General features: G+C 49.9%; 1 protein-coding gene across 1 annotated transcript; it reads left to right on the top strand.

Annotated features, from left to right (window-relative positions):
• The first annotated feature begins 5,830 nt into the window (after positions 1–5,830).
• GASK1A (golgi associated kinase 1A) lies at positions 5,831–24,318 on the top strand. Its single transcript, XM_071429459.1, has 5 exons — positions 5,831–6,224; positions 16,423–17,256; positions 20,707–20,829; positions 21,106–21,209; positions 21,758–24,318. The coding sequence occupies exons 1-5, from the start codon at positions 6,222–6,224 to the stop codon at positions 21,966–21,968; spliced, it is 1,275 nt and encodes a 424-aa protein (XP_071285560.1). The 5' UTR covers positions 5,831–6,221; the 3' UTR covers positions 21,969–24,318.
• The last annotated feature ends 512 nt before the right edge of the window (positions 24,319–24,830 follow it).

The raw sequence follows: 24,830 nt of genomic DNA, 5'->3' as shown, positions 1-24,830 counted from the left end.
GTATCATTTACAGGGACTGCTTTACGTGTTCAATGAGAAATTGTCTCAGCAACAGATCTCAAAATGAGACATCAGTGCTAAAGCCTTTATATGTGGTGGGGTGGAATTGTTCTTCATCCAACATCCTGTATTTTCAAACAGTGATCAAGTTAAGGATACACAGACACACACGCATTTATTTGCTGGTGAAGACTGCAGATGGTGCAGGATTAGTGGGATGCTAAATAATTGAGATCTGAACCTCATGATTTACATGGTGACAATCCAAAAAAAGGTGTTTCAGATTCATTGGAGTGGTGGGGTTTATATCTAGAAAGGAGAAAGTGAGAGGAAGAAAAGATAAGGTTTTAAAAATGGGGGATCCCTGCCTTGGGAAGGACTGACTGAAGAGGACAGAAGTGTCTGGGGTGAAGTACAGATGGAAAGTCAGTGTTGAGGTACAAGTTGTTAACACCAGCTGCTGGGAGCAATGAACCCAGTGGGATGGAACCCTGTTGGGGCACCCATATTGTGCCACCTGGAAGGTTCACCCTCTCCCATGGACTTGGGATGCCACAACACTGCTGGACTGTCAGTGACTGTTTTCACATGGGGCTGAAGTTCAATTGTTTCCAAAAGCTGGTGGGGGATGGAGGCTGAGACCCTTGGTGATGCAGGGGGGTTGGCTTTTCTTGGAGGAGCAGGCTAGGAAACAGTTCCTTCTCTAATAACACAGCAAATGTCTTGGACACAGAACATGGGTGGTTAGACTTTTTTTCTGGCTGAACATGGGAAAGCTTTAAAAACAGCCCTTAGAAATTAAAAAATGAAAAGAGAACCCTAACTCATTTGACTCAGCTCATGTTCTGTAAAAACAATACTGTTTTTGACAAGCAATTCAGATTTTTGTAGTGTTTATCAAAAACGCTAAATTGGAGGAATGAGTAATTACCTCTGAAGGACTTAATAACTCTTTGTCCCTTCCTCCATATGCTTGTGTTTGAGTCATGACAACAAGGAGAATACAATAGGTATTTGTGGGAAGTATAAAGCCTGTGCACTCAGGGAACGTGTGGTTCCTCTGCAGATGTTATTGTTTCCTCTGGCATCTTAAACACTGCTTATAAAGGATTACTCTCCCTTCAGGATGTGACCTCTCTGCCTTTTGTCTTGAGTCAGACAAACGGTGACAAAGGCATCCCAGCAGCATTAATTTACTCTAATTATTGCTATTGGGGGTGTGCAGCTTCTTCACCATATTCATGAAAATTCAGTGCATTCCATAAATGACTGGGGTGGGCTTATTTCCATGTGAACAATGAGGAAAACCTGAGGTGCACGAGTCGTTCCCACACACAGTGAACTGAAAGAAATCACGCACATCCAGGTTTTTCTCTGAGTTAGGATTCCTGCTTGTCCCCTGTGGGGATACTGATTTGGGAAGTGGGTCATGGGTGCGTGTCACGCTTTGAAACCAGATGCAAAACTCAGTTTTGCACTTTACCTGCTTCTCAGCATCTTCTGTGTCCCAGCACCAGACCCAGTCTGAACCCAAATCTCTCTTCATTCTGCTTGATCCCTATTGCCTTAATTTCCCATCTCTTTCACACCTCCTGCAAAGAAAGGGTGAAGTACCAGAGTTTTCTCTACAGTTCCTTAGTAAAGCATTGAGACCCATTTCTAACAGATACAGGAGATAGTGGGGTGGGGTGGGAAGGGAAGATAAATTTGAAGGCTTTCTGAATAGCATGTTTTTAATCAGTGCTTGATAGGTATGATTTATCTGGGCAGGGTTTGGGTCTCAGAAATTCATTCAAGCTTATAATTATCTTGGCAGATGTGAAAAGTCATATTCATAGCCCCTCAAACCCATTAGAATCTCACACTTTTCTAAAAGGAAGAAAGACCCTTCAGCTTTACATTCTGAGAGGCAGAATAGCTTTCTGTTCCTTGACAGCTCTTGAAATCTGTCCCCTTTCCACTGCCTGTCTTTAGTTCCCAAGGGAGAAATGAATGCAGGTCCACTGGGACAGAAAGGGAAAGAAAAAAGTATTTCTGGGAGAGCAGAAAAATAATCAGCCTAATAATTTCATCCTTCTGCAGCAGGCATTTCTTTATGAGGACAAGGAAGTGGAAAGGCAAGTCAGGGTCTATGAAATGGAGTCAGGGTTATACCAGATTTTCTAGTGCCTCCAGTGGAGTCATTTGGGGGACCTGCTGTGGGTGCAATAGCACCCATAGTCTTCTTTGCTCTCCATTGGCTTCCTTGGATTTTGGCCTGCTCAGAGAACCCTAGGGAAAGGTCTCAGCTCTCCTGTTTCCTGTCTCTTGCTTCTGGCTGAGCTGGATCTGCCAGGAGATACAGCAAACAGAGCCCCCCCACACTGCTGTCCTCTGCCTTGCAAGGTAGACAGAACAGCTTTTCCTCCTGCCTAAGAACAAGGTGAGAGGGATCAGGCTCAGGAGATCTTTGGTATTAGAAATTGTAGGTCTGAGCACCTGGTGAGAGGCGTGGTTGTTTTGGGGACTCACATTTTGCCTGCAAGCTGGGTGCAGTCCCACCTCCCTGCTCTCCTCCATCTCCCTTTGCTGCCTGCATCCCTTGGGAGTTTCTTGGAGCGAGGATTGTCTCTCATCCTCCAAAGGTGGTGTCTGTCTGATGGAAGGATTGGATTCAGCTAAAGTCAGGGAAATGTCAGGGAAATCTCCATGTGGGTGAGTAGGAATGGCTGTGAGAATGTGACGAGAGGTGGTCAGGGGATAGAAAAGAAAAAGAAGATAAGAAAAGCAACTTCCCCTGTTCACATACTGTTCCAGATTGCAAGGCAAGATGCATTCTATTACCATCTGTATGGCAGATTATCTTTTGTCAAGTGGGCAGCTTGCCTTATCTCTCTCTTTGAGTGACCACAATCACTCCTCCCTCGGGAGGGGACCTCTGTTGATAACAGGCTATTGAATGTCACTGCATGACTGATAAGAACTACAGCATCCCTTTGTGAGATGCTCTGCCCAGAGGGAGGAGCCAAGCATTCCTACCCGGATATAATCCAGAGGTTTTGAGACACCAGCACGGCTTTCTCCACTGGATTCCCCAGAGGAACAGCAGCTGCCTCTTCTTCCACTGGATCTTTGGAGGAAGAATACATCCTTCTCTACAGGACCCCCTGCTCCAACAGAACCACACCTGACACTCCAGGAGCCCTGCAGCCACATTTCCAATTGTACTGCCACCAACACCCTGACCCACAGGGTGTCAGGTTGGGTTCTGACTCTGTCAGTGTTGTTCTAGTGTACTGCATTGTTTATTTTATCCTTTTATTTTTTCTTCCCTGTTAAAGAACTGTTATTTCCTGCTCCCATATTTTTGCCTGAGAGCCCCTTAATTTAAAATTTATAGCAATTCAGAGGGGTGGGGAGGGTTTACATTCTCCATTTCAGGGGAGGCTCCTGCCTTCCTTAGCAGACTCCTGTCTTTCCAAAACAACACACATACTCACTTATTTTCCAGGATGCAGTAGCAGGGATGCTACTTATGGGATCTGGGGCTGTGCTGGTGGGCTTAGCACTACCCAGATCAGGTACAAGGTAATCACAGTCCTATGGATTTGGGGAGGCCTCCTCAGGAAACTGGTTTACAATGCACTTGCTTCTTAGGTCTGCTTTTTAAATCTGATTTTTGCATGGTGAATGCCATTAAAAAGCAGGGGAAGGAGGGGGGAAATAAATTTTTTGAAATATCATAATGTTTGTTTCAAGGCCTGCTAGATTTACCTGACTGGTTTGGCCACTGATCACCTAAGTATGTCTGCCACAGCAGCCATCCCAGCTTATTTCTGATGTCAAATTCCTCAGCTGTCAGGCGTGCATTTTAAAGTGTTATTTGTGGGGAGAGGCAATCCAGAGGGACCAGCCAGAGAGCTCGGCCTGTCAGTCAAGGTTTGCGGTGCTGCCGCACCGACAGGAATCATTTTGACAGAAAATTGCATATAAATGGAATAATTTCAAAATTAAGGAAGGGAGATGAAAGCAAAGGCTTCTGAAATGAGGTGCCACTGATGAGTGGTGATGCACAGGGTTCAGCCTCCAGAGCCCTGCAGATCCCTTCCCTGGCACTCGCTCTCTCTTTGGACAGACCATCCTTGTGCCAAGGCCAACAGTGGGTATTGCTAATTACTTCATGTTGCTAATTGTATTAGATGCATTAGGTTATTATCTGCCCCCAGGGAGCTGGCCTCAAGGGAGGTGTTTTGGGATGTTCAACGCTGCAGTGTCCAGGACAGGCGGGGCTCAATGAGGTTGGTGGTGGCAGCAAGGAGGGGATGCAGGGCTTGGTTTCTGCACCCCTTCCTCATGTCCAAGGATGGCATGGAGTGGGCTGTGATGAAGCCAAAAGCAGGCACACTGCTTTGGTGTGTAACCTTCAAACCACTTCTTTTCCTAGCTATAGTTTTGAGTAGCAGTGGAAGGGAGATGTACCATATTAAAATAAGATGCACTCATTGAAGGCCCTGGGGCACTGGGACTGGCACAAGGGCACACTGGGCAAGAGCTCTGAGTTGCCCTCATTGTTTACATCCACCGTGTTGCTCCACCTTGTGAAATGTTACTGTGGACTGTGCACGGTCAGTGAGCTGGAATGGGGCTTGGGGACACAGGAGCCTCCTCCTGGGTCTGCTACAACCCTCCTGTGCTGCCTTGGTCAAGTGACTAGGCCCAGTTTCCCTCAGCCTCATCCTCTTGTCTTTTTAGACCACCATATCTTCATTATAGCTCACAACAGCCTGTACTGTGCCTTGATCAGATTTTTTAAAAATACAAATATCAGTAAAGAACAATGCTGATCAATCTGGTTTGATTTATAGTTTCCTGGAGGAGGTAGTTGCACATGTCAGGGAGCTGGAAAGCCCCCACACCTGAGACAGAGGGTGTCCTGTCCCCAAGCTGGGCTGGTTGGGGCTGAAGCTGGGGAGGGGCTGCAGTAATTGGCACTGTCACCTGCCATGCTGAGGCACTGATGGGTTTTGCTTGGCCACACCTCAGAGCTGGAAGGGGAAAGTTTTATGAAAAAGAAATGCTTTGCAGCCTGGCAGCTGCCTGTGCATCCTACCTGGCCATGGAGGGCTCTGGAAACACACTGCTTTCCAAAGCAATGCCTCCAGAGTCTCTTCTCCCAGGGGCCTGAGGAAAAGGCTCCTGGGATTCACCCTAGCCCAGGTGCTGGGTGCTGGAGCTGCACTGGGCAAGGCAGGGCTCAGCAAGCTGCAGTCTGCACTGCTGCGGGTGCTGAGGGTCCTCTTCCCCTGTGCCCCTCTCCTGGCTGCCTGCAGGCACTGTGTGCCCCAGAAAAACAGGTGCCTGAGCACCCTAGAAATGGTTTTAATGCATTAATGACTTTTAATGAATAAATATAATAATGAATAAGAAGATAATAAATCTTCTCCCAGGTCTGTGTCCACTCCAGGCACTGATGTGGCACAGCTTTTTGCTGGACCATTACTGAAAGGCAAAGAAATGCTAAAAAAGACCTGCAAAGAGCATTTGCTTGGGCACTCATGTGCAGACCTCTGGTTTGCTTTCCTGGCTGTGGGGTCTGTGTGGCCCCTGGGGCTCTACTTGTCCCTCTACTTGGCTGGCACTGGAGTCACTGGGAACAAACGGGCTTGGGAGGAGCACGAGGAGCACAATCTTCATCTCCTTCTGGCTCAAATTTGCCCTTGGTATTGAAAAAAAGAAAGCCAGCAAAAAAGCAGCAAGAAGGGCTTTTATTGTGAAAAAGAGACTTTTCAAATGCCTGTTCCCCCCTTCCCAGCCTCTCCACTCCCCTCCTCACAGGGAGGTGGGTCTGGGATGAGGCAGAGTTTGAAAACTCACAGCTGAAGTTTGAAGGGTGTCCTCCCGCCCAGGGGGAGTGGTGACAGGAGCCCAGCACTGCGGAGCTGGGCAGCAGGGACTGTGGGCAGCCCGGAGGGGCACCCCTGGGTGACAGCCCCCGCCTGGCATTGATGGCCTGGGGAGAGGAAGCGGGCTCATTCGTTGCTGGATAATTTTATTTTATTTTATTTTTTAATTTTTAATTTTTAATTTTTTTTTTTTTTTTTTTTTTTTTTGTGTCCCGTGTGGGTTCCTGGTGTGGTATGGAAGTGCCACAGGCGGCCGGCACCCGGCTCAGGAGGTGACTGTGTGCCCAGAGAAGCACATGAGGAGGAGCGCGTCGGCTGCTGCTGCTGCTGCTGCAAGACATGGTAGGATTTAGGGGTCTCCTTGCTGAGCCGATGGTGGGGAGCAACGCTGGGTTTGCCCCATGGGATGTGAGGTGCATCCTGATGTCTCCATCCTGGGGGCAGCTTGTGCGGGACCGCTCGCTCGGAGGGTCAGAGCAGGGTGAGCCAAGCAAGGCGGGGAAGCGCTGCAGCACTGCTGTCCTTAAAAGCATTGGGATGGACCGAGCAGATTGCAGGAATGCTCCAGGGATGGGCAGAGCAGATTGTCAGGATGCCCCTGAGGGCAGTGCCCGGGGCTGCGGTAGCTAAAGCTCTGCTGACAGCCAGGGAGGTGATTTCAGTCCCCCAGCCAAAACCCTCCTCTTTTAGGCGGCCAGGTGGCACCGCTTCAGGCAGCCAGCAGCGTGGGGAGCAGCACCGAGAGCAGACAGAGATCACGGAGAGCCCTCTGTGCTTTCTGCTTGGTCCTGACCAAGCACAGCACTTTCATCCAAAAGCCACAAAATCAGCCAATTTGGCATGGGAAAACTTCACCTCCCTCCCAAGAAATGCTGTGCTTCCCCAGCATCAGAAGGTTTATCCGCATCTGTAGCGTGTTCCAAACCTTAGGGTGGTGTTCCATGTCATCTAGTTTTAGTGCTCCAGTTTGGAACCTCCCTTGGCAGACCCATCTGAGCAAGCACACATCAGCTGAGCTGGGATGGTCCCTCATGCCCCATTACTCCTGCCCCACCAGGGAGTTTGCACCGAGGGAAACTCATGCAAACTCATGCCAGGGGGTTTGCACTGGGGCAGGGGGCTCTGTCCCTGCTTCACCACCTCAGCCCTTGCCAAGCTTGTGTTGGGCAGGGATTGCAAACCTGTGATAGATGAGCTGAGGAGATGCTTGGTGCTGCTGCCAGAAACTGGTCATTTGTGTCACTGAGGCCATTTTTATGTCCTCGAGAGTGTGCTGATGACTCAGAGCATCTCTGGGGACAGTGCTGCTGTGCCAGCCTTCACGGGAGTGCGTGTGTTTGTGTACAGGGGACACTAGTGCCATGCTTTACACTTTCCATCCTGCAGTTTGCATAGGCTGCTTTGGGTTTCTTAGTTAATGAACTTCAGCAGCAAGAAAAAATTACAAGGCTGGGGCTCATGTCACCCATTTTGGGTTTGGAGATAACTCCTCCCTGTCAAAGGGAAAAGCAAGACAACTCTCCCCATACCAGCCTTTTGTCTGCACTAACATTTTTCTGTACAAGCCTTCACTAAGAAGCCTTTCAAAGCCTGTACAGCCTTTCAAAGCCAGGTACCTGGTGTGGTCTCCCATGTGAGAGTGGGGTATTCACTTTTTGCCTGGATTTCCATTTTGCCTTGGCAAAGGAAGGTCTGCTTCTGCAGTGCTTTCCCCTTTGTGAGCTCCTGCATTGACTGCTTGATTTTAGCTCTAATCTGGATTTGCTCTGGGCACCTGTAGGTAGGGCAGTGGTGGTCATGAGGAATAAATCCAGGCTATGCCCCCAGCTGATCTTCTTGTTGTTCATTTGCAGCAAAACCCCAAACAAAATGCTCGAGATGGTTTTTGACTCGTTCAAAAGCGCCAGGAGGGTGCCCCCTTGCAGAAAGCCGGAGGGATGGCAGCTGTGAGCTCTGTGTTGGTATGGAGAGCACGCTTGCTCTGGCTGGATCTCACACCCGACCTGCCGCAGAGAGAAGGCTGGGGGATGACTGCATTACAGAAACATCTTCTTTCTTCTGCCTTCAAAATCTGCCAGAGAGTAGTTTCCAGTTGCTGTCGTTTGCCTAGTATGAGGCACTCTAAATACGAGGGGCTGATTACACTGTGCTAATCCTCTGGCATAAATTCCAAATGCCTCAATTACCCCTTCTTTTCCAATGCTCAGTAACTCCACTCCACCTGCAGCTACTTGCCTTGCCCTGAAGGAAAAGCCCCTTTCCTGTGAGCCTGGCTGCACCATCACTTATACTACATTTGCTCTGCTTGCTCACCCCATGGGTTTTGCTAGGAGAAGAAGCAGGCTGGGGGTGGCTGCCAGCAGGCTTTGCCCAGGATGGGGTCCGCAGGACACAGGCAGCATTCAGAGCCAAGTGGCAAGCAGTTTTCTTCCCCTTTTTTTTTATCTTTTAACTGTAATGGCTTAACAGGAGGAAAATTAGGTTGCCTTTCTGCAGCTGAGGCCGGGGCTGGTATGAACAATTCTGTTTTGAAGAAAGCCCACAGGGCTGAAAGGCCCCGCTGTCCTCCTCCTTCTCCCTCCCCTTTGGAATCCCACGAATGCACTCTCCTGCTCTCCAGGAAGGGGAAAAACCTGACAGTCAGCTCAGGGAAACCCAACTGTCTGACTTGGGCAACCTCCACTGAAACTCCAACAAGGGAATCAATCCAGTGCTACTCCTTGCCAACACCCCAAAGAGGGTTTTGTGAGCCCCCACTGGGCACCAAGCAAGCATTCCTGTTTCCTGGTGCTGGTCCACCAGTTAGAAATGAAAACTGAAAATAAGTGGATCAAAATCCCTCCTCCCCAAAATATAAGAAAAACATGACCCCCGATAAAATAAATAAAACCAAACCAAATGCCAAAATGTGTGAGAGCTTTAGCAGCATTCCAGGCAGTCACAAGCAGGATTGGCAAACTCATCAAGAGGAGGAGGAAATAAAATGTGATTTTATTGTAATGTATTCCTCCCCATATTAAATACAGCCCAGAACACATTGCAAGAAGGACATGGTTTTCCAGCACCTCTGCTCTTTGCCTCTGTTATGTGCAGAGGAGCTGCAGCAGCACAGCCCCTCTGGGGATGCCAAACCAGAGCTGGTGAGCAGCCCAGAGATGCAGCAAGAGAAGGTACTGGGGTGAGGGGAGTCATGAGGAAGGGAGTCCATGGCTCCCAGTTCTTATGTCCCTGGGTTTAGACATGCCAAAGGAGTCAGCTCCTAGGTAAGGTCTGTGGCTGGAGCCTGCTGAGGAACAGGACTGTCAGCTCCAGAATGCCACAGGAACAAAGCACATTCTTCTTGCCCAGAAGAAACTCAGGGCTGGAGGCAGTTTGTGTGTGGGACTTGAAGGGAAGGAGTCCAGCCCACGGGCCAGGGGCTGCTGCCCTCCTCCAGAGCATCCCCCGTCCAAGCTCTCAGAAACAAAGACAAGACTGTTCAAAATGAGCGGGGCATGAGGCACAGATGTTGCACAAAGGCAAGCCACATCTGTTTCACTGGGGAAGGGGCCCCCTGCTTGCTGCTTCAGCAGGCAGATGGGAAAGCTGCTCTGAAAACTTACAGAGCTGAGTGCAGCAGGCTGGCCGGGAAACTGGGACGAGGGGAGGGGGAAAAGGGAAACCTGGCAGGAGCCTGCTCCACGGCAGTGGTGGAGGGAGGGAGCAACAGCCTCCCAAAACTGCTGCTTTCCCTCCTTAACGTCCCTGCCAGGAATTTCTAGGTTGTGCTGCTCTCATGCAAGTGTGAGGGTTGGAGGAATGAGCAGAGAGAGAGGAGGGAAGAAGAGGAGGACCTGCCTTGTCCCCTGAGGATAATAGGACAGTCGTGCATTCAGGGCTGCCCAGGTCCTCACTGTCCCCTGTGAACATGGGATGCTGTTTCAGGTCCTCAGTGATCTGCATGATTTGGGTGCAGGTTGATGTCACTTTTAGTGGTGAAAAGTAAGGGAGATGTTTGCACATGCAAATGACAGCAGACCTGTGCATCTCAGTGATGTGTTCTTAAAGACTTCCATCAATCTCCTGAGAGATGTGTCTCCAAGAAGTAGAAGATCCAGCTAGGTGCAAGAGTCTGCAGTAAAAGCCCTGGCTGAACTTAAATAGGAGAAAGATAAGGCATCTGAAAGCTTTTAGTTTGCTTACATTAAGCAGAAGAAGTGTGGCATCCTGGAGACTGTTTATTTCTGTGGTGCTTCGTGGTGACTTCTGGGATGAAACCAGAGTGGTCCTGAGCTGCACTGTACATAGCACCAGGATGACAATCTCCCTGTCCATCCCACACAGAGCTGAGTATTAACTGTCTGCAAGATGAGATTTACACAGTGGGAGTGAGGAGAATTATGAATCTTTCCTTTTGCTCAGTGAAAATCACATGATTTTGGGGTAAAGACAGTGTCATCACAGGACAAGCAAGTCCCTGCTGGTACCCTGCAGAGCTTTAGTCCACACCAGGTGCAGGACAAGGTGTGTGTCCCCTCTGGTTTCCCCCAAGCAGGAGCCCTGACCTTGAGTGCATCAGCTGCACCCCATGGTGTGGTGTCCTCCAGCCAGGTGCTGGCCATGTGTCCTTCAAGGTGTGTCCTCTGTCTCTTGCTTCAGGTCTTCCTTCTTCAGAGATACTGAGCAGGACATTTGGGATGCTGGGAGTCTTGCCACTCCTCAAAGCTACTCGTGGAGAGGGCAAGGAGTTTACAAGCCTGTGTTTCTGCTGTACTTTGGTGCATAACTCGACTGGGAGCAGACAGTGCAATGGGAATAGCACTGTTAACAGAGCAGTTTGCATCTATGGCTGAAGATTTTGTGTAAAATCGTTCTTTGGATGATGGATGTGTGAGAAGGGGCTGTGCTCAGCCTATGGCTGTGCAGAGAAGAACCTCCAGGGCAAGGAGCCTCCCAAAAACTGGAAATAGTCACTCTGGGTGGGAGGTTTAGAGCAGGAAACAGGACATTTCATCCCTGGGAAGCAAAAAGCTCGAGGAGCTGATGCAGGGCCTGGAGCCAAGGACACGCCAGGTTATTACTAGAGAGAGGCTGTGGAGCTTGAAGGTTTCCAGGTTTTTGTAATTTGCTGCTCCAAGGCTGTAGTGATAACTGGGAAGAGCTGTGAAGGCAGCATTATTTGAGAAATTAAAGGTGGTGTGTTGGCAGCATCCCTCTGAAGTCAGTGCTCAGACTGAACAGGGCCAACACTGTTTGATCCATTTATGCTGCTGCCAGAGTGCTGCCCTCTGCTAGTGCAAAGCACGCTTGTCTTGCACTTAGGCTATAAATGATCCCAGAAAATTTGCAGGCGGTCCAAAATTTAGCAAAGTACAGCATGTTTTAAGGTTTCATCCCAGGCAATTTAACTCGGTCATTTTCTGGTTTGGTTTTGGACATGTTGGTGGGGAGGTTTGTGTGTCAGCTCTGAGGACTTTGCTGACTCTGCAGGGAGGGAAGGACCCAGCACCATGTGGTGATGTGTCACATTTCCATCTCCCCAGCTTCAGCTGACCCAGTGTTTGCTGTGACTCTGTTTCATAGGCTTTATGGGAGCAGTCCCCTTTCCCACCTTCTCAGTGCCTGGCTTGAGCTTCCCAAGCCACTTTTGTGGAAGTGGGGCTGGAGGAGCACTTTGAGCAGATGGGCATGGCCTACCTTCCATATCCCTGTCCTGGAGCCAAGCAGGGTGGTCGTCAGGGTGTCTGCAGAAATGCAGTGGGGTCATGGTTCTCCCCTCTGGAAGGGCATTTTTGAGAGAAAAAAGTCCTTCATATCTGGGGAGAAAAAAACCCAGACACAAAGCTGGTGTGGGTCTGCTAGGAATTGCAGCCACTTTGATGGATCATGAGCCAGATGAAGGGCTGTCCTATTCTTCATGCCCCATGGCCATGTGGGTGCAGGCAAGTGTTGGTGGTGGAGCTGTCCCCATGTGCTGGGGGAGCACAGCAGACCTGCCCTCCTGGGGAGCCACTCTGAGCCAGAGTTACCTTTGGGACTGGCAATCATCATTTAATAGCAGTCTTTAAATTCCCACTCTGCCAGCCATCCATCTTCCCTGAGCAGGATAATATAGGAAGGCATTTATGCACTTGAATGATGGGCCACGGACGCTGCCAAGCATTTCCTTCTGCTCAGACTTGCCTGGAGTCACTCTGGGCATGAAGAAGTTTTGTCTCCTTCCATGTCCTCTGCATGCTTATAGGTCTCCAGCTCACAAGCCATGCCCTTAACAAACCAAAACCTCCTGCACAATATGAAGAGGCTGATCCAATCCCAGGTCTGATTGACGTGCCCACTCTCCCATTGCACCGGGAGCTGCTGCAAGCACCATGTGTAGGTGCAAGGCTCTGGAGACATTCCCAGAGGTGGGGGGCAGGCAGAGGAGGTTTCCCACTTGTTTTTCAGGCAGTCTTTGTTAAAGCTGGTCACGGCAGGCTGCACCTCCTGCTGCCCAGGCGGTTTTGCGGTTCATTGGGCGGGCAGCGAGCGCGGGGCTGGGAGGGTGAGCAGAGCCCTGTGTGCTGCACCCCCTGTGCAGGGTGCACCCCGCCCAGGGTGCTCCCAGAGAAATGCACGGGCCTGCCTTTAACCTGCTCATCAGCAAAGTCCTCTGAGCTTGGGAGTCTAGGGCAGGCAGGTGGCCAAGAGTGACGTGGCCATGGCTGAGCCACCCTGGCTCCTTTGAGCACCTCTTTGGGACAGTGGGATTTACTGCTGGAGGCGTCTTGCAGTGCCAGTGCAGGGGCAGGAGGACTCTTTTGCATGGCAGAGGAAAGCAGGAATCAATCCAATTTTCAACAGCCACGTATTTCCGTGTTGTCTTTCTAGTCTCCGGGCTGTTTCTTACATTCTTGGATAATGAAGTTTGGGGTTTGTTTTTCTTTTCTTTCAAGCTCGACAAAGCCAATTTGATGCACTTTGAAAAGAAATTGAAAACAGGCTTCTCTGCTTCAAATTCTGCCAAGGTTCAAGCGTCCTGGGAATACAATGTCAAGGATAACCCTCCCCCACCTCACCCCCAACTAGACTTAGAAAGTTTTATCTCCTAGCATCAAAGCTGCACAGCTCTCCACTGTGCCTTCAGAGCCTGGGCTGTGCTGTGTGTCCCTCTGATGAGTGAGAATATATATTATTTACTTATTGGCATCCTGGAACAAGTAGTACCTCTCTTAAGCCTTTTTATGGATTTTGCCTGCTGGGAAAAGGACCTAATTTCTGGCAAAGATATGCTGTACTGTCAGTATGTCAGCCTGGCAAAGCAGAGCTGTACGTATGGTTTGCATTTCAGGCTGAATCGAAGCCACAGCTTAAACTGCAGCATTTTTTACAGCATGGGCTCAGAGAAAGATTCTTTGGAAAAGTATTTACCCAGGGCTTGTAAATACAGTATTATTTCTGCAATGTTTTATCAATCACCCAGGTTTTTATTAAATTTCCAATATCAACTACCAGAAATAACAGAGAGATTGTACTTGCACCTTTTTTGTTTCTTTTTGTTGTTGATGTGGCAGGGAAACCCTGAACAGCACTGGGGAAGGGAGCCTGTGCTGGCCCTTGCCCAACTTCACAGCCCAGGGTTTCGAGTTCAGGGTGGGAAAGCAATGGGGCTCTAACTTGTGATGCCCAAACCCGAGCTCACTGACAAGGAAGACAAAGTGGGTTTGGACAATAATGATTCCTCAACCACTTGGACTGTAAACTGACTTGACATTAAAAACACAGCAATCGTTGCCATCCTTTTGGCATACTCTGTTCTCTGGCTGTGGGTTTAAAAGGATTTTTCCTGCAGTGCTTTGAAGGTTCTCCATGTGGCTGCCACATGCATTCCTCCCCCAGGATACTGGAACTTTTGGCAGACAGGTTTTTTAGATACCCAGAGATGGTATAAGCAACCAGAGGGTTATTATCAGCTGGATAATAAAAAAATTCCCCTGAAAATCCTCTGTGCTGAAGAAAAGGGTTACAGGGGTTTTGGTGAGAGTGGGATGGGCTGTGTCTCTCCAGAAGGGTGGGACAGGGGAGGTGCTGGGAAAACATGCCCAAGAAAGCACAGATTGGGAAGGGACCTGGCTCGATGCAGATGGGAATACTGAGATTTACAATTAGCCCTATCCTTTAGGATTGATGCCATAGATATCACTGCTGTTAATTCAGCATACTTTGAGGCCAGAGGAACAGACTGTGAGGCACTTACAGTGATGATTAGAAAGGAGTGTGGATATCAGGATACCAGCATCAGCCCTTTATATGCCACAGAGTTATTTTACTATGCTTAAACTAGGATTTAGACATTGCACCTCCCCTAAACTCTTGCTCAGGAGGCCAGACGTGGATTGCAGGTGTTTGGGAAAGAATGTGTGTCTGCACTCTGCAGAATTTGCTTGAAATCTGGGGCATGAAGGTTTTGAGTGGCTGAGCTTGGGTGTTGCTTGTGTCACTTGGCATTGGCTGTCATTCCACAGCAAATCATTATCCCATTCAAGTGGGAGAGAGCTGGGATCACAACCAGCCTCTTGACAGAAGTCCTGCTGCCCCTCAGAGTGCTTAGGGGTACTCATGCTCATCCCCTCCCCAGAGAGGCACCTAGGACAATGATTTAGCTGTCTAGTTTGATGCCTGGGACAGTTAATGCCAAGCCTTGAATAACCCTGCTGGTGGACTAGGAGAGGACATCCCTCTCTGGACAGTCTCACCCTGGACTAGGTCCTTTCCACTCTGGGAAGAGATAAAGCAGAGGTCCCCTGGCAGGTCCCAAAAGCTGTACCAGGCAGCCCCTGGTTCCTGGCAGAGGCTGGTGTAAACCCTGTCTGAAAAAGAGCATTCAGCCCAGCAGATATATTTTGCTGCACTACATTGTGTTTCTGGGAGAGAAGCAATTAAGTGGGAGCTATAAAGCTGAATCACTCCAAGTGCACCATCAATAGCTCTTATAAACTGCATTAAATCTGCTCAGTCCTTGAAAGGGAGGCAAGGAAGAAACTGGGGCTGAGGCCAGTGAGTCAGTGGCTCCTCTTACCCACCTCAGCTGATGCAGTGTATTTGCAAGGGATGTGGCTCCTCACCAGGGGACTGCCTAAAGCAGCTGAGGACATGAAACCTGATGGATTTTAGGACTCTGCTGTGTCAGCTCATAAGCTCATGCACTGGGGTTGCCTGGGGCAGCTGCTCATGGGGCAGGAGCTGTGCTGGTGGTGGGTCCCTGTGGTCACTGGGAGCCTGTGGTCCTAAGAGCCCCACAGCTGGAAATGCTTTTGCTTGCCCAGCTGCTTTCTGGAAGTAATTCTGGCTGCTGGCTCTCACCTCCCCAGCTTTTTTGCTCTTTTTTTTCAAGCTTTTCCTCTTATAAACAGTCTCTTATCCCTTCTTTGGCAATATATTGTCCTGCTGTGTCTGCCATGGATATGCTTGTGCTTCCAAAATAAATAATTGGAAAAAGACGTATCCACTTGACCATCGCCTTGACTTCCAGTGTGGGTTTGAGCTGCTTGGAAATGCCTGTTGAAAGCAGAGAAATGGTGCCAAGGTGCTTTTTGTGGCTCTTGCCTCCTGAAGTGTGTGAGGCTGCCCAAACCTGGGTGAGTGAGGCATGGGTGCAGCGTGGCCCAGGGACTGGATTGGCTTGGAGAATGTCTGCCATCTGCCAGAGATAGGGCCTCCACAGCTTATCTGAGCAACTTGTTCCAATGCCTCAACACTCTCACCATGGAGAATTTTTTCTAATGTCTAATCTGAACCTCTCTTTCAGTTTAAAGTCCTTTTCCCTTGTCCTGTCACTCACTTGTAAAAAATTCCTCTCCAACTCTCTTGTGGGCCCCTTTAGGCACAAGAAGGTGCTGTAAATTCTCCCCAGAGCTTTCTCTTCTCTAATCTGAATAATCCCAGTTCTCTCAGCCTGTCTTCACAGGAGAGGTGTCCCAAACTCCTCCAGGAGTTTGCACCCTTTTGTTTAAAACATGTCCTGACTGACACTTGGAGCTGCCTTGCTTTTGCTGGATACAATGATGGGCAGAGCTCCAGAGGCCTTGTCTCAGCACACATTGAGATATCCAAGTTATGGGTTCAGTGTGCAACCAGAATAGGAACCAGTGACAGTGCCCAGAGCAAGGTCTGAAAAATAAAACCTCTTAGGAACTGGAAAGTGTTCACATCTAGACAGGAATTTGCTCTAGTTTGGTCTTCTTTTTTTTTTTTTTTTTTCCATTTCTTGAGTCTTTAAAGCGAAATATTTGACCATGAAAAATTTATTGCCCATAAGGTCATCCTGTACCTCAGAGCTGCAGATATGGCAGCCTCTGGGTGGGGAGTGAGCCCTTGCTCTGATTTGCTTCTAAGGGACTGCAGCTAATTTCTGGCACAAATCAAGGCACCAGCAAATAAAGCAAATAACCCTGTTGCCACAGTGTGATCCTCTTGCAGGGACCACACAAGCAGAGGGGCTGCTTCCCTAAAGCAAGCCCTACGGAGGGCTCTGCCTGCAGTGCCACTCCAGCATCATTCTGTCCCCTTTGTGTCCCCGCAGGCCCAGCGACCCTGGCGAAGGATGGGGATGAAGCCCCCGGCCCCAGCAGCTGTCGGGGCGCTGCTGGCCCTGGCCCTGCTGGCTCTCATCCACCTGCCCCCAGCCCCGGAGCACTCCCTGCTCCCGCTGCCGGCCTCGGCTCCCCCAGGGCCCCCGAGGGAGGTGGCTGCCCCCCTGTCTGGAGGACAGGCCCACAGAAGAAGGCTCCCCGTGCCCCGCACTCGCCTGCAGCAGGAGCAGGCCCCTGGCTGGGGCAGGAGGCGGCGGGGGCTGGAGAGGGACATTCCCCACCTTCCCCCTTGGCTCTCTGCTGACGACCTCCAGAAGATGTGGCTGCTGTCCAGCGGGCAGGTGGTCTCCAAAACCCGCGTCCCTGCCCATGGGCAAATCATGCGAGTGAGGCTGCGTGCCGCGGGGGATGCCAAGGGAGATGCCAAGGGGGATGTCTTGCCAGCCAGCCCGGAAGGAGAGTGCCAGGATGGGCGCTGTGGGCTCATCAAGCGCCCTGGGGACCTGTACGAGGTGCTGGCCTTCCACCTGGACAGGGTGCTGGGGCTGAACCGCAGCCTGCCCGCCGTGGCCCGGCGCTTCAGCAGCCGCCTCCTGCCCTACAGCTACACCGACGGCGCCCTGCGGCCCATCATCTGGTGGGCTCCTGACCTCCAGCACCTGCAGGATGCCAACAATGACCAGAACTCCTGTGCCCTGGGATGGCTGCAGTACCAGGAGATGCTGCAGCCCCACAGACTGATACCGGTGGCCAGGGATGCTCCCTGCTCCAGCATCCCACACAGCGAGTGGAGCCGCCTGGCCCTCTTTGACTTTCTTCTCCAGGTAGGGCTGTGGTGGTTGAGGCCACCTGTCCCATCAGCTGTTGCACCCAGGTTCCCCTGCACCTGCACCTCTATTGTCTGACCATGGTCTCCTTCTGCTCTGAGGGGTCACATCAGCTGTGGTTTCTTGGGATGTATTTTCACTCTTGGGGAGCAGCAGAACTTTGTGTAGAAGTACTTTGGCCTGAGTATGGCCCATATTTGGCACTTACCAGGCAAGTTGTGGTGAGTCTGTGCTCACATGGGAGAGCTTTCTGCTGTTCATTTTGTGCTGGCAGAGGCTTGGGACACCCCTAGAGACATCCCTAGGGCATCCCTAGGGATAAGCAGCATGTCTTGCACCAGCCCCATCACATCCAAACTCAGGGATGTGCTGCAGGCATTGGAAATAAGGAGCCATGCCTTGGACAGCACTGCCTTCCTCCTCCTCAGCATTAATAGCACTTAATCTTCTGTCTGGAAAATCACACCCTGCCGCTATGAGGGATTACAACAGTATCCCAGAGAGTTATCAGGTCTTGGAGGGCAGCTGTGAGGAGGCAAAAGTGATTTCTGTGGAGAAAAAGAAAGCCTGTTTAGGCACCTGGGGGCTGTTTATCAGACAAGAGAAAACTGCCTGAAAGGACAAGTATTAATACAAATAAAAAAGGGAAGAAATAAAAAACCCTCAAACTACTAAAATATGTTTTCCTTACTCTCTCTTTTTTTACAACTGTGGCTGGCAGAGGTGGAGCTGTTCTGGTTGGGCTTGAAAATATTTTAGCTGAAACAACCAGAGAAATGAGAAGATTAACGAACCCCCTTCCCTTCCCCAGGCCAAAACACCGCTGAGTGCAGTGGAAAGGCTGAGACTGCAGGAGAAAGTATCTAGTTCTAAGGAGAGTTCCTCCTCAAGGACTGAAGCAGTGCAATGATAAATTCAAGGGCAATCCATAGGTTCTCCTCAATAATTCGAATAGAATCCTCCCATGCAGAACAAGTCACATAAAGAGGATATTGTAGAAGTGGAGTAGCATCTTTCAGAAATGGCTTTAGCATCTCCTGCCATTACTGGGGAAGGAGAAGTTGGTGAGCTTTGAGCCCTGTTGTACATTGGCATTGAAATCTTGGTCGTTTTCTTCAATTTCTCTTAAATTTTGGCTTCTTCGATGTTAATTTCTCTTGGTATTTACCATAAGGGAACCACCCACTATGTGCAAAGTTTTAGTGGGGTCAAAATGCCAAGCCTGGTAGAAAAGGGGCAGCTGCTGATGGTTTTGTCCTGCACTTAAACACAGCCAAATCTAAATGAACTCTGCAGCCACATCCCTGCCCTGGGACACCCTCTTCCCAGCCAGGGGGAGAGCAATAAAAATTTCCCTAGAGGAAGCAATCCCAGGCTGAATCATAACTGGAAAAACCTATCACATGCGAGGGGATGTCCCAGGGTGGGCATAAGAGGGGCTGAAGGTGAGCTTCTGGTAGTGTTTGAGCTTGGATGGGAGAAGGTGTGGCTCATGTATTTGTGTCCTAGCAATAATACCAAAATTCCCATGAATTCGAGCTGTTTAGGCTTCGGAAAGAAGAAATTAATACCAGAAAATCAGGGGAGGGCCAGGGGAGGGCGGGCTTGTCAGCATGTCAGGGCACTCTCAGCATCTCCACAGCCATCTGGTCCCTCTCCTGGGGCTCCACTTGGACACCAGATCTGGCTCCACCTCGCATCCCTGCGGGTTCAGCACCAACCCACCCTGGTTTCACAGGTGCTCGGGGGTGGGTGAGGGGAGTGCTGAGCCTATTTAATGTCTCTGTAAGTTCTCTCAGGTTGTCTTCACCTTCTGTGCAGCCTGCAAAACAACATATCAGGTGAGAGAGACTGGCGTGCTGAGCTCTCTAGCAGGAGATGTGAGGAGGAAATGTGATATTTCTTCTGTTTCCATGTGTTTTGTGACAAGAGGCTCGAGTACTTTTTTACTGGAATGTCTCCCAATGGAGGAATACTGACCTGAGTTCTTCATTAAACCTCAGAAAACAGAGAGGTTTGAGAAGCTCCAGTGTGGGACTAATCCTTCTTCTCAAAGGGAATGGAATGGCCACGGAGATCACAATTTGTGTTTCCCTGCAGCATCTTCTCCAGTGCTTGGTCAGTGTTTGGGTTCAGACTGAGCTCTGTGGCAAAGCACAGCCTGTAATTGGTAACTTGTGCTAATTACCAGGGTAAAGGGAATAGGCAGCCTCTCTGGGTCCCTTGGCTTCTGTCTCATTGTCACTTGCAGATCCCTTCTGGATCACCTGAGACCTGCTCCAGCCCTCCCAGTGGCTCCAGGAGCCTCTCTGCACCTCGAGCCCTGCCTCCTGGGCCAGCACCAGCAATGCCGAGCAAATCAGCAAGTAGGACATTTTCATGCTGCAACCAGAAAATAGATTTATTTTGTACTTTATACATATTTTCATATATTTAATATATATTTCATATATATTTCATATATTTCATATATATACATGGGGTTTTTTTTGTAAACAGGCCTTGAGATCAGGAGGAGGTGAGGCAGCTCCCCTACAGGGTCATGGGAACACACAGCTATGGGGAGGTGTGTTGACAGCTAAGGTCCTGTCTGCCCCACAAATCACCACAGAGGATGTACCAGCTGCTTCTGAAAAAGCTGAGGAAGCTCCATAAATACTGCGGCCAAGTCTGGCAGAGATTTATGTCTTTTAAAAGCCCTTCATTCCTCCAAGGGTGTGGTCGAAACACTGGAAGTTGTCAAGCAGCTCCAGTGTTTCTGCAGGGAACCGGGATGGGAAGCAGGAGGTTTGATAGCCTGGGCTTAAGCAGGAGCAACATGGAGCCTTAGCAGCACCTGCAAATGATTAAACACAAATGTAGCTGAAACAAGTCACTGTGGCCCAACTTAAATGTCAGGCATGCTCTGCATATTCACAGACTGCTTTTTCCCTTACCAATACTTTTCCATTTATCTTTCCATTGAGAGCTGCTCAGGTTACTGTAGGAATGGATGAAAGGTTGCATATGTGACAGGAAGCAGATGAAACTGTCATACAGAGCACCAGGACTGGGAAAAATAAATTATTTTTTGAGGTTTCAGACTCTAGGTTTCCTTGGATGCTTTGTTGTTTTTTTTTAATTCATTGATCATCGTGTACGCCTTCATTTCAGCTGGAAGCACAACCCCTTCAGTCTGTGCAGATACAGAATGTGGAGGTACCAGGTGTCTGAGCTCCATCAGAAAAGCCTGTCACCATCACCTTTTTCATCACCTTCTTCATGCCAAAGGGGTTTTGCATGTGTGCTTCCACTCCTCTCACTCACCACTGTGTGCAGCTTTTCCATTGCACGTCTCCTGAGGATCCCTAGAAATGTTTCATTTTCCTCTCTACAAGAACAGCTCACAACAGCACCTCCCCATCCCAGGCACATGTTCCTGTTAAGGTCCCCCAATGTCTCCTGCAGGTCCATGACCGCCTGGACCGCTACTGCTGTGGGTTTCAGCCTGATCCCTCTGAGCCCTGCGTGGAGGAGATGCTCCACGAGAAGTGCCGGAATCCAGCAGAGCTGGTCCTGGTCCACATCCTGGTATGCCTCCCTGCTGTCCAAGGGCTGCTCTGGGGCTAACACCTCTGGGGGGTGCCTGGGAGGCACTTGCAGGGCTGAGGTGGTAGCAAAGGGAATGTAGGTCCCATGGTGATGCTGGGTCCTGGCTGGGAGGTATGCAGAGGTATGGAGGGACATAGACATTGGCATCCACATTCCCCCAAATACTCTCAGGCTTTCTCACTGCATTAAAAAGCAGCCTAAACCCCCACACTGGTGACTCTGCACTGAGTGAACTCCTTGCTATCCTGCTGGCAGGTCCGGAGGAGTGCGCCGTCCCGCCTGGTGTTCATCGACAATGCGGGCAGGCTGCAGCACCCTGAGGAGAAGCTCAACTTCAGGCTCCTGCAAGGCATAGGCAGGTAGGAATGTGCACGAGCTGAGCAAGGGCTGAGCTGGCACACAGGGGATGTCCAGCAGCCCTGTGTGTGCTCACCTTCTTGCTGCTTCTGGCCTCCCTGATGGGGCATCCCTCTGAATGGGGATGGATGTTCTGGATGTTCCCAGAACAGGGTGGGTGGTTGGTTGGGCTCTCAAAAACATCCCACGTGCCCCTGCCCTGAAACTAACTCTTTATTCTGCTCTGGGTGGCTGATGGCAGGCTCCAAAGCCTATTTCCCCTCTTTAATTGGCAGCTGCACAAAAATAATGAATAATCAGGTATTTCAGCATTTCTTGCGCCATTGCCCATGAGGCATTTTGGCATGCTGGAGGCCTCTTGATTTGGAATTTGCTTGGGTCTGTGTCTGATGGAGCTATCCTGCATGCTCACCATGGGCAGAGTTTTAAGCAGAAGGCTCCTTGTCCTGCATGAGCATTTCCTCTTGAAGCATCGTTGCTCCAGTGCCCTGCTGCTCAGCTTTCCCTGGATAACCCCTTCTCTCCCTGTCTCCTCTGCTCCTCCCTGCAGCTTCCCAGCGGCGGCGGTGGCCAGGCTGCGGTCGGGCAGATTGCAGAGCCTGCTGCTGCAGTCCCTGCGCCTGGACCGGGAGCTCTGGGAGAGCCAGGGGGGCGCCGAGGGGCTGAGACCCCTGCTCCACACCATTGACAGGAGGGCACAGATCCTGCTCCGCCACATCCAGGAGCACAACCTGACGGTGTTCGAGGACTCGCCGTGCTGAGTCCAGCTGGCTCACAGTGTCCCTGCACATCCCAGCAGCCGTGGATGTCCCTCTTGCCCTCGGCATGGACCTTATGAGGCTCCACTCTGGTGCTTGGCTCTCCACAAGGTGTTTCCCCTCACCTTGTAGGATGATCTGGAAAAGCAGATGGTACCACAGGGGGGTAGGAAACATGGGGAGGAGATGTCTCCTAAGACAAGCCACGACTGCTTGAGAAAGGCAACAGTCATCAAATTATGGTCTCAGCATGGATTTTCAAAGGAAGGGCACATCCATGAGATTTTTTGGGTGCCTTTACTCACACGCACAGAAACACACAAACAGCAACTATGGAAACTGGAGTCTTGGACAGTTGAACAGCTGACAGGGACCCTGGAGTTAAGAGTTAAAGAAGCTGTGGAGGAAGTCACTGGCAGCCTTTCCATGACTTTTTGATTATACCTTTGCTATTTATAAAACATCCTGGACAGAGAGGCAGGGGAAAAGCAGAGGGGAGCTTTCTAAGTGGATTAAACAAAGACAAGACACTAGAGCTGAGCTCTGCCTTTCCCCCTGCAGAAGAGGTAATATGTGCCTGGGAAACTGTGAGCCTCTGCCTGGAGCTGAGATTAGGCAGGACCTTGAAGCTCAGCAGCACTGAGCAGCAGCTGCCCTCACATAGCCCATGGTACCATCCCCAGTGAGAGCCACGTGCTATGTGCCATAAGCCGTGGTCCATGCACGTGCCCTGGTGCACCTGGGCTGCTGCCAATGCTCTCAATGTCGGATTTGAAGATTTAAATCTCTCCTTTACTCTTTGCCTTCACTGTCAGGGGATTAAAGGCAAAACTACCCCACTTCTGAAAAGCACTCCTGGCTGCTCTCCTGGGCATGACTGCATGTAACTCTTCCCCAGGCTTGCAGAAATATGTTTTAACAAAAATGCCAAGCTATTTTAGCAGAAGGCAGTCGAGTGCAAAATGCTTTCTGAGCATGCTGGCACCTCCGGCAGAGCCCATCCTGTTCCTGTCACCCCTCAGGCTCTTTCCCAGCAGCCCATTCTGATGAAGCACAGCAGCATCCCAGCTAGGTAGCTCCTCAAGTGTCAGGGCTGAGAGATAATTCAAAATCAAAATGAACAGGAGGAAAAGAGATGCAGGGATGGGCTCCATCATTCCCCACAGTGTGTTTCCCAGCTGAGGCATGCAGGCAGTGTTTGCCTGGAGCAGTCAGTTCCTGGCCTGTGGGTTTATGGTTTGCCACCAGAAGGCTTTTTAAAGGCCTACAATTCTCCAGTGTTACAGGCAGAGCATCTATTGCTTCAGGCACTCCCAATTCACTTGTGCCTTTGGAAAGTCTCAGTGAAACTGGCATTGGCACCCAGCTGCACCATGGTACAGCTGCCCCATTGCAATAGGTTTGGAGAACATGGCCACCCATGCAGTGGGAGAGGAAAAGCTGGCTGTGGATACTTTCCCTGCTCCATCCTTCCCAGCACTATGTCAGTTTGAGAGTCTGCTTTAACACCCATGCTGATAAGCACAGGCAATTGCCTTTTTCCCCCTTTTCCCTCTTGCTGAAGAGAGGGTGAAGCGAGACGTGGGTGACATGAATCAACAAGCAAGCACAAGTGCTCTCAGGAAGCATCAGCACTCAGCATCACAGGCACAGCAGCATCCAAAGTGCCATCAGCTTGTTCCTGGAGTCTTGCCCTCCAATTAGCCAGGGAGGGCCTTTCCCCCAACACTCTCTCCACCCTGTGAATTATCACCCTATTTGCTGTGCCAAGAGATGGATGACAGTCATGGAAACCCTGCTAAAGCCTGAATCATGAGGATTTATTACTGGGAGGTGAGCTTAGCTTGTGAGCTTGAAAGAAAGCAACATAACTCATCCTGGGTCCTATGAAAAGCCATACCCAGGCATGGCTGTGTAGGAATAAAGGATACTAAATGTAACAAAATTAAATAAAAAAAATTTGCTGGGAAAAATGTGAGGTAACAAGAGCATTAGTTATGATGTACAGCATCAGTCAGAGTTTTGCTTTATCTCACTGAAGTGAGAAACTTCATCAAAGGAGAGGTTTTCATTCCATTTAAGCCAAGTTCTCAGTGAGAATCAAGAGACAGGTGGGGTTCTGTGCAGTGGCCAAAGCTGTGGACATTGCTGAGTTGGACCAGCAGCTTTTGTTGCATCTGCTCTACCTTAACATTGCACAAGGTAGTGGGGTTTTTTTGCATTTCTTTAGTTGTAATGTGAGTTTGCTGGCTAAACACATGTGGGAACATCTGTAAGCAGTTATACATGTGAATAAAAACCCCTCGTGATTTAACAAAGAGCCCTGTATGGATAAATGAGAGAAGCAAAAGCCAAGATCTTGCTGAGACTGATCATTCATCTTCTTTAATTAGTCCATTTTTCCATGGGCTTGCCTACGTAACCAGCACAGGCTCTGAACTGCAGTCATGGCTGTTCAGAGAGATCCTGTGCCCTGCTTGTGCCAGCCTTTACCCTGTCGTGTTGGGTTTGGTTTGCTCCAGCTATCAGTGTGTCGTATTCCCTATGACAGACTTACTGTTATGGTTGTAATAACTACTTTATAGTTGGAAATATTCCTGTGGGGCCATACTTGACAAGCTAGATTTCATCTGAGCAGGGATGCTGTTTCACCAAATTTTACTGCACATCATCACAGGTCGTGTTGGGGTGTGGTCACAAAATAAGATGGTTCATGCTGGCTGCAGGATGGCTCTGTCTTTAAGAAGGCAGCAGCAGCTAAGCAAGGGAAAATCCAGTGGAGAGACAAGAGCTCCTTGACAGGGGGTATCCCTGCAGCACCCCCCTGCTCACCCTTGGCACCTTGGAATGTGCTTGGAACAGCGT

The sequence above is a fragment of the Agelaius tricolor genome, unplaced genomic scaffold (genome assembly GCF_023055355.1).
Source record: "Agelaius tricolor isolate 1412-34295 unplaced genomic scaffold, bAgeTri1.0.p SCAF_6, whole genome shotgun sequence".
In the NCBI taxonomy this organism is placed as follows: Eukaryota; Metazoa; Chordata; class Aves; order Passeriformes; family Icteridae; genus Agelaius; species Agelaius tricolor.
The sequence above is the reverse complement of the archived record's forward strand: the minus strand, read 5'-3'. Positions and strand labels throughout refer to the sequence as shown.

Excerpts from the sequence above, each read along its gene's own strand:
- GASK1A (XM_071429459.1), top strand. Across the intron at positions 20,830-21,105 it reads TGGTCCTGGTCCACATCCTG|GTCCGGAGGAGTGCGCCGTC; the intron begins GTATGCCTCCCT and ends TCCTGCTGGCAG. Across the intron at positions 21,210-21,757 it reads CTCCTGCAAGGCATAGGCAG|CTTCCCAGCGGCGGCGGTGG; the intron begins GTAGGAATGTGC and ends TCCTCCCTGCAG.